The sequence below is a fragment of the Salvelinus fontinalis genome, chromosome 18 (assembly GCF_029448725.1).
Source record: "Salvelinus fontinalis isolate EN_2023a chromosome 18, ASM2944872v1, whole genome shotgun sequence".
NCBI classification, from domain to species: Eukaryota; Metazoa; Chordata; class Actinopteri; order Salmoniformes; family Salmonidae; genus Salvelinus; species Salvelinus fontinalis.
The window spans coordinates 16699542-16709437 of NC_074682.1; the positions used below are offsets into that span (position 1 = coordinate 16699542).

General features: G+C 41.1%; 1 protein-coding gene across 1 annotated transcript in view; it reads left to right on the top strand.

The window, feature by feature from the left end:
* The window catches only part of LOC129815066 (cadherin-4-like), a 237993-nt gene extending 228410 nt beyond the window's left edge, over positions 1 to 9583 (top strand). Inside the window, exons 14-17 of the mRNA XM_055868398.1 lie at positions 6722 to 6955; positions 7075 to 7214; positions 7438 to 7602; positions 7742 to 9583. Coding sequence (XP_055724373.1) covers positions 6722 to 6955; positions 7075 to 7214; positions 7438 to 7602; positions 7742 to 7948 — 746 coding nt within the window. The 3' untranslated portion in view covers positions 7949 to 9583. The remainder of the gene's footprint in view (positions 1 to 6721; positions 6956 to 7074; positions 7215 to 7437; positions 7603 to 7741) is intronic.
* The last annotated feature ends 313 nt before the right edge of the window (positions 9584 to 9896 follow it).

Here is a 9896-nt window from a genome sequence, read left to right on the forward strand (position 1 = left end):
TGGAAAAAAGACTGGGAGAGATTAAATATCATATAGCCGAAGACACTGAAATTGTAAGCGCACAATACTTTTATTTTAACTCTCCCTTCCTTTTTTTTAACACGTTTAATTTACTTTTGCCCGAATTTAGGCATCATAACGGGGAAGTTGATATGCAAATTTGGAAAATGTCTTATCAATGTGGGCAACGTGATACCATCACGTGTCGATTATCCTTTTCTTTTTTTCTTTTCCCATAGAAAGTGCAATGAATAATGTTAATGAATTGGTTGAATGAATGTTGAAGAAACATGGACAATTACTGAGATTATAAAAGAGAGTGACAAACAAGCAGGCTATGTGCACCAAGCCCACAATTATGCACCTTTCAATCATTATTTCCAGCTCTTTGTTGGACAATTATATCGAAATGAATTCATTAACTAGAATGTACAAGAAATATAGCTAGGCCAACTGAACATGTAGCTGATAAACTCTGAAAAAACAAGTGAATAATTGGCACTCGCTTTGCCTCTACCAGTGCCCAGAGCTCTGTGCCCCGGTGGGTCAAGACATGTGAGCCCCACATGTGGTTCTGTGCAGTACAACGGAACTGCAGGCTACTCCAGTGGTTATAGGCCTGCATTTATTTAATTGGAGTTTAACACATTTTTCTATTTAATATACTATAATGATGCCTAATGCCTAAATAATCAAATTAATTTTATTCTCAATTAACAGAGTGCTTTTTATGTTGTTTTTCTCTTGTTATTGAGAGATACAGAGATAAGAAAGATATCTTTTTTTATTGATCAATATTTTGGGGTAAACGTGGCTTACCTTGGCATCCATGAATACATGCCACTGTATTGTCAATTGTCAATGACTCCAGCCACCCAAGTCATAGACTTCTCACACGGCAAGAGGTACCAGAGCGCCAAGTCTAAATCCAAAAGGCTCCTTAACAGCTTCTACCCCCAAGCCATAAGACTGCTGAACAATTAATCAAATGGCCACCCGGACTATTTACATTGACCCCCCCCCCCCCCCTCTCTTGTTTTTACACGTTTTACTCACTGTTTATTATCAATGCATTGTCACTTTACCTCTATCTACATGTACATATTACCTCAAGTACCTCAACTAACTTGTACCCCCACACATTGACTCTGTACCGGTACCCCCTGTATATAGTCTCGTTAATGTTCTTTTATTGTGTTACTTTTTTTACTTCAGTTTAACTCTTATTTTCTTAAAACAGCGTTGTTGGTTAAGGGCTTGTAAGAAAGCATTTCACGGTAAAATTTCACAAATAAAATTTGGTTTGATGTGATTTGATATATTTTTTTTGTAATGCATAGAGACATAGTCACTGACCAATAACCTGCATTAAAGGAAATGGCCATTATGGCGGCACCAATAAGGTCGCTCTCTCACCTGAGCAACAGTACAGGACAGATTCATGTGGGAAGCATCAAAGGGGAAAGGGGAGGAGGGGAAAAAGCATCATGCGGGATTTATTGTAGAAATATATATAAAAAAATAATGATGTCTTGTGAATACATGCCCATTAAGAAGCTTGAGGATTGTTTAACAATATTATCATTGTAGCTGTTTATGTATCAACACCTTACATAATGTATGGAGTCACTATGAGACCAAAAATATGTAAAGACCCATCTCAATATCACGTGTTGTGGATGATACTTAACATGTGTGACATGGAATGTCAATGTAATTGTGCAGCCAGCCAAAATAATTAAGTTACTTTCATATTTGAAAAAGAATAACGCCAACATCAGTTTTTTACAAGAAACTCACCTATCAGCAAAAGGAAGTGAAAGGTTTGTGCGAGTGTCACGATCGTCAAATGGACTGAGTGAGGACCAAGGCGCAGCGCGTGAAAAGAACATCTTCTTTTATTTAGAAGAGAACAAACACAAAACGAAACCACTTTAACAAAATAACAAAACTGACGAACGTGAAGCTAAGCATGAACTAGTGCATACATGCAACATAGAACATCGACATAGACAATTCCCCACAAACAGCTAAAGCCTATGGTTGCCTTAAATATGACTCCCAGTCAGAGACAACAATAACCAGCTGTCTCTAATTGAGACCCAATTCAGGCAACCATAGACTTTCCTAGAACCTCCACTCAACCATAGACACAGCTAGACACATTCACTCAACACAAACCCATACACTACACCCAACACCCCCTTTTCCATATAACCACCCAAAACCGACAAAACACAAACATTCCCCATGTCACACCCTGACCTAACTAAAATAATAAAGAAAACAAAGAATACTAAGGCCAGGGCGTGACAGCGAGCTTGGGATGGGTTGGCATTCTCCTCCACCTCCTTCGCAAGATCCAGAGTGGTATCAATTCTCATTGCTAAAAAAGTCCCATTTACCTCTACAGAAATGATTACAGACCAGATGGATGTTTTATGGTAAAAGGAAATTCACTTTACTGAATTGTTATTGCCCACATGAAGACGACCCAAAGTTCATTAATGACCTTATACTAAAACTATTTAAATGTCATCAACTAAACTATATCCTCTTTCTAACATGTGTAAGGTATTAAACCACAGCATCAAAGAGATGGGTCTATGTGAACTGTGGAGATATAAACATCCAACTGAAAGAGAATACTCTCACGTCCACAACTCATATTCAAGAATTGACTTTTTTTATAGTTAACTTTACTTTAATTGCGTGTGTTTCTGGATGTAAATACCTTCCTAGAATAATTACGGTTAATATACCTAAAGTACCTTCCTATTAATAATTACGTTAAAGCTCAAACCTCCTATGCCAATAGCAAAAACATGGAAATTCAACACAATGTTTATTTTTATTTTTTTAAATACATTTTATCCCCTTTTCTCCCCAATTTTCGTGGTATCCAATCGCTAGTAATTACTATCTTGTCTCATTGCTACAACTCCCGTATGGGCTCGGGAGAGACGAAGGTCGAAAGCCACGCGTCCTCCGAAGCACAACCTAACCAAGCCGCACTGCTTCTTAACACAGCGCGCCTCCAACCCGGAAGCCAGCCGCACCAATGTGTCGGAGGAAACACCGTGCACCTGGCCCCCTTGGTTAGCGCGTACTGCGCCCGACCCACCACAGGAGTCGCTGGAGTGCGATGAGACAAGGATATCCCTACCGGCCAAACCCTCCCTAACCCGGACAACGCTAGCCCAATTTTGCGTCGCCCCACAGACCTCCCGGTCGCGGCCGGCTGCGACAGAGCCTGGGCGCAAACCCAGAGACTCTGGTGGCGCAGCTAGCACTGCGATGCAGTGCCCTAGACCACTGCGCCACCCGGGATGCCCAATTCAACACAATGTTACTTGGAGATAAGAAGTTTACCTCATAGCTCAACACACAGATATACTTGTTTTTGGAAATACATTTAAATAATGAAGTATGCCCAACTGTTGTCTGGGAAGCTCTTAAAGCATATACGAGAGGTTGTATCATGTCTTACTCTTCACATAAGAAAAATAATTAGAAATACGAGAACAGAAACATTTTAACACAAAATTTTAACACCATTCAACAGTTGAATACTTTGAAGCTCGAATGTAACACAATAAACACCTGATCTGCAGAGATTGCTGCCATGAAATCCAAGCAACAATATGTTGAGCAAGATGAAAGTGCAGGGAAAATACTTGTTGGTAAATTAAGTAAGAGGAAGAGATACATACAGTATCAAAACAAAGTTCACCTTACAGTGAAATGCTTACTTACAGGCTTTAACCAATAGTGCAAAAAAGTTATTAGGTGAACAATAGTAGAGAAATAAAACAACAGTAAAAAGACAGGCTATATACAGTAGTGAGGCTATAAAAGTAGCGAGGCTACATACAGACACCGGTTAGTAAGGCTGATTGAGGTAGTATGTACATGTAGATATGGTTAAAGTAACTATGCATATATGATGAACAGAGAGTAGCAGTAGTGTAAAAGAGGGGTTGGTGTGTGGTGGGTGGCGGGACACAATGCAGATAGCCCGGTTAGCCGATGTGTGGGAGCACTGGTTGGTCGGCCCAATTGAGGTAGTATGTACATGAATGTATAGTTAAAGTAACTATGCATATATAATAAACAGAGAGTAGCAGCAGCGTAAAAAGAGGGGTCGGGGGGGCACACAATGTAAATAGTCCGGGTAGCCATTTGATTACCTGTTCAGGAGTCTTATGGCTTGGGGGTAAAAAACTTTTTGTCCTAGACTTGGCACTCCGATACCGCTTGCCATGCGGTAGTAGAGAGAACAGTCTATGACTGGGGTGGCTGGGGTCTTTGACAATTTGTAGGCCCTTCCTCTGACACCGCCTGGTATAGAGGTCCTGGATGGCAGGCAGCTTAGCCCCAGTGATGTACTGGGCCGTACACACTACCCTCTGTAGTGCCTTGCGATCGGAGGCCGAGCAATTGCCGTACCAGGCAGTGATGCAACCAGTCAGGATGCTCTCGATGTTGCAGCTGTAGAACCTTTTGAGGATCTCAGGATCCATGCCAAATCTTTTTAGTTTCCTGAGGGGGAATAGGCTTCATCCATAGCATTCAAACCCCAGGTAGCATAACAATGGATCCTTCTGAAATCCACTCAGTCTTTAAAACATTTGATCACAAACTGTATCAATCCTAAAACAAAAGTTAAAAGGAGGATATAGACAATTTCCTTAATAAGGCCATTTTACCAATTATAAGTGAATCAGAGAAAATGAATATGGATAGAAACATTACCCCAGGTGAATTGTTGGAGTCCATCAATAATCTAAAAAATAGGAAATCTCCTGGTAATGATGGATTCCCAGTGAAATATTTCGACACTTCCGTTCCAAATGACTAAAGCCTATATTACTTATGCTCACAGCAGATCTAGAGAAAAACATACTTCCCCAGTCTCTATGTTTGGCCACATTTACCCTATTTAAACAGAAAGATAAGGATCCATTGTCATGTGGATCTGTCTGCCTATTATCACTCATGAATGTGGATCACAAAATCATTGCTAAAGTATTGGGTTTTCGCATAGAAACAGTAACACACAAGTTGATTTACTCAGGGGGTATACAGAACAGGATTTCTTTAGACAATCTCCAATATTTTTTCTATACAATTCATCATACCAAGAACTTGAATGCTCCAAAAGTGGCAGTATCAATAGATGCTGAAAAAGCAGCCGATAGAGTGGAATGGGCATATTTGGTGACTGTCTTAAAAATAGTTTGATTTTGATCTATTATTTATTTCCTGGATTGAACTATTGTACAAATCCCCCAAAGCAACTATATGAACAAATTTACAGATCTATGCATCATTTCCGTTATCAAGAGGGACAAGGATGCCCTTTGTCTAGTTATTTATTTTCTTTAGTCACAGAACCCCTAGCATCTGTAATTAGAACTCATGGCTCAATCTGGGGCATAGAGATTGGTGGAGATCAACATGTAATGTCATTGTATGCGGATTACATTTCACTTTATTTATCTGTCTTTTGTTTTACTACTGTTGGACACATATGGTGTTCTATTTAAAGTGAATTGGGAGAAAACTGAAATAATGCCCATTTCTGATTATACTTCTCAAGCTTAGAAAGTACATTTAAGTGGAAATATACAAAGACACATATGAAATACCTGGGTGTACTGATACCATGCAAATATAAAATCAATTACTTTCCTTTAATAGATACGATTGAATTCAATGTTCAGAGATGGAAATCTCTCCCAATATCTATGTTACATGTAGGTAGAGTCAACACAATAAAAATGTATATATTACCAAGATTGATGTATTTATTCCAGGCCCTGACAGTTTCAATTTCATCCAACCTTTTTAATAAATGAAATGGCCTGGGGGTCTTGGACTACCTCATATGAAAATGTATTACTGTGCAACACATCTGTATTCACTTAAACAATGGACAGCAGACTATCCTTGTGTATGGAGGAGTATTGAAACAAAAATGTAATACCATATGATTATTTAAGATAATTCATAGGACTGCACTCATGTAATGACACATTTTGGTTGGAGATGCAAAAAGCACAAAGGAACCCTATTACATATGCTGTGGTTCTGTGATAAACTGACACCGTTTTGGGATAATGTATGTGCTATCATTTCATTGTGTCTAGGAATTTATATACATTTATGTCTGTTGGGAAATGTAAATATTGGTGATCAATATCAGAGAAAGTTTTGTAATCTAGGTCTAATTGCTGCAAGAAAATGTATAGCCATGAATTAGTAAGCCTCATATTCACCCTCAATAAGAAACTGGAGGACTGAACTACCTGGCTACATACTGTTGGATTTTATATATTATAAAGCGAAATAAAAACCAGAAGTATTTGACGAAATTTGGAAACCATATGTTGATCACCTCGGGGAATGTGTTGTATAGTGTGCGTTTTGTGTTGTGGGGTGCTGTGGAAAAACAATTAAAAAACATAACTGATACTCTGCTTTTAGGTTGACTGGATATCCTGTGCTGTAGCTGCGTGTGTATTTAGCTACAGTAACTGCCTGTGTATTATTCAGTATGCATTTGCATGTATTGTATCTCTGCAGTACTGCTCACATGGCCATAGATGACTACAGTAAAACTCCAGAATGGTCAACTGTTTATATTTTACACCACTGCTATCGGATACTGGGAGCTTCACGCAGTGACGGGACATTGTGTCTCTGTGATTATGTGCAGGTGACTATGCCCAGCTGAGACTGAGGATTCCCTACCTGGATGCAGGGGTGTATGATGTTCCCATCATAGTGTCGGACTCTGGGAACCCGCCCCTCTCTAACAGGTCTATGATAAAGGTCAAGGTGTGTCCGTGTGACGACAACGGAGACTGTACTACCACCGGAGCTGTAGCTGCCGCTGGACTGGGGACCGGAGCGATCATAGCCATACTCATCTGTATCATCATACTGCTTAGTGAGTATAATACACACTTATACACACACATACCTGTGCTGTAGGTGTCATTGTCTGTGTCAACATACTACTCCCAGCCCTCCTCTGTCTACCCTGCTGATGTGCTGTGTCTGTTGCAGCAATGGTACTGGTGTTTGTGATGTGGATGAAGCGGAGGGAGAAGGAGCGTCAGGCCAAGCCCCTGCTGATTGACCCAGAGGACGACGTCAGAGACAACATCCTGAAATACGATGAGGAGGGAGGAGGAGAGGAGGACCAGGTCAGTGATATACACATTACACATGCACTAGGATTTCGTTTAACAACGCAGCCATACTTATAGCCTGATGATGACCACACCGAGGATGATGAAGCCGACGATAATGATGATGACGACAACAATGATGAAGATGTAATGTTTAAAAATACTGTGATTGGACCCAGACACTTTCTCCGCCATTCTTACACTTACACTGAGTCCCCTTCCTTGTCTGGTGTTGCAGGACTATGACCTAAGCCAGCTGCAGCAGCCCGAGGCTCTGGACCACATCATCTGTAAACCAACGGGGGTGCGCAGAGTGGACGAGAGGCCTGTCATCGCTGAGTCCCAGTACCCTGTCAGACCCAGCCTGCCTCATCCCGGAGATATCGGAGACTTCATCAACGACGTATGTTAACTATTAGACATTGTTCATCTCGAAAGATCATACAAGTGTGTTAATGTTCACGTCCCTGTACTTAACTTTTGAAAAGCTATCACTGTTTTCTCTCCTCAGTGTTAACTAATCCTCTGTCTTTCTCTCTCAGGGTCTGAGGGCAGCAGACAACGACCCCACAGCTCCGCCCTATGACTCCCTGCTGGTGTTTGACTACGAGGGCAGCGGCTCCACGGCCGGCTCCGTCAGCTCCCTCAACTCCTCAAGCTCAGGGGACCAGGACTACGACTACCTCAACGACTGGGGCCCCCGCTTCAAGAAGCTGGCAGACCTCTACGGCGGAGGAGACGACGACTGAGAAAGGGGTGGGGTACGGAGGGGGTCCGGGGGGAGGGTTTGGGGATGGGGTCAGATGCTCCTCGAAACCACAGGCAGGGCCCAAGCAGTACCACATTAGATATTTCCATAGTAGACCAGTGAGGACAGAACGGACGTTAGAGACTGTTCTAGAACACGGCCTGTGACCTCACCAGGTTCTGCTGCTACTCTATTCTGGCTTTTTTAGTGGCAAGTTTTTAGTGTGTTTTGCTTCTCACTCTACTGAACCTCAAGCTATCTGGGGACACAAGGCACTTCTGAGAGACAGGAGTGATTACGCTCGTTTGGCTTGGATGATAAAAAGGAACAGGACAAACCCGTCTCTTTTTGGCTTAACGCTGAACAGAGTGTACAGAAAGACACTTTCTCTCTCAACTTGAATTTCCTTAGAACAGAAGCACTGTCGTTTTATAAAGTGCCTTTTGTGGTGTGTTTTGTATTGGACTCCTGCTATCTCAGGGTTGTTTGCCATTGGAGTGGTTTCGAGCGGCACACTCCCTTGTAACCCCCATGCCCCCAACCTTCATATGGCTCCCTCTCCTCTTCTCTCTGGTGTAGAAAGAACTACTGTGCCCAGCAGCAACACAGAGAAGTGATCCTCACAACGAGGGCTGGCTGCAGGTTAAGATCAGTTGAATTCTGACCTTTTGGAGCATTTTGGGGAAGTACGACTAAAGCAACCCTCTGTCAGTGAGACCTGATACACACTAGGGTGATCGAAGACTTTCCCAAGCATCATCCGGTCAACACAACAACACACTGACATTGGGTGTGTGAGTGTATGTGGTTGTTTTTATAAATGTGGGGGTTTTCTAACAAACAGAGAATGCCTGCCTTTCCTCTGTGAACTCAGTCTAGGAGCATTTACGTTTGGACGCTTGCCTGCCCTGTACGGTTTTGTGTTGCTTTCCACACTGTAAAACTTATATAGGCATGATCTGAGTAGTGAGACAGTATGAGACAGTACGACTTTAAATGGCTTGGAAAGAAGGCACTGAAAAATAAGCGTTATAAGGATTTTTTTGCCTTGAACATTCCCATTTTTTAGGTCAACAAAACTATTAAAAGGTGCATGATTTTTTTCCAAAATGTTTTACTCAACGCACTTGTTCTTATGTGGTGAGAATGTAAAAAATAGTAAGCTGAAAATATATGAATATACTCTGTAAAAAGACATTCAAAAAAGAAAATGCTGTAAGATACCTATTTTTTGAAGTATTAACAACCAAAAGGTTGATGCTCTTCAATGGGCTGAATGACATTTTAGCCCGGCCATTTTCAATTTGTGCGTGTGTTTCTTTTCTAATTTTGGTCAAGATGCTGTAGGTTTCTTTCAGTTTATCTTTATCTTTTTCACACAAAAAAATTGTTGGTTCTTTTTTAAGAATTAAGAAAGCTTTGTTATAGTTCAGTTTTTTTAATATGTCAAATGCAGCCCTCCCTCTTCTCATGTGTCTTTGATGAACGCATTTCTGTCGGCCTCTGAAGTTGGAACTGTTCAAGGGTTAAACAGCCAAGCCTGCTGATAGTTGTTCTATTATTCAGTGTATCTGAATTATTTTCTTCATTGATCTGGATATGTGCTTTAGAAAATAAATGAGACATGTTTTAAAAATGTGGCACCTTACTTATTTCTACCCTGTTCAACCATCAGTGTTCTTCACTCCAACTTTCTGAGATTACACCCTCCTGGAATATATACTCTTGATACTATTTTTATCTTAAACTTGGCCATTGGTTATTTTGCACCCTCGCTAAATGACTGACTGTACTATTCTCTGTTTGTGTTTTTGCTGGATGTCAAGGCCTGACGGTTCTAACTCCCTGTACACTGCAGAGCTGGGTCACAACGTGTATTTGGGTCCATCCCTGTGATTTCAATTAGTCAGCTGAGGCCCCAAAAAGCGGCGGGGGAATGGAAGGATTTT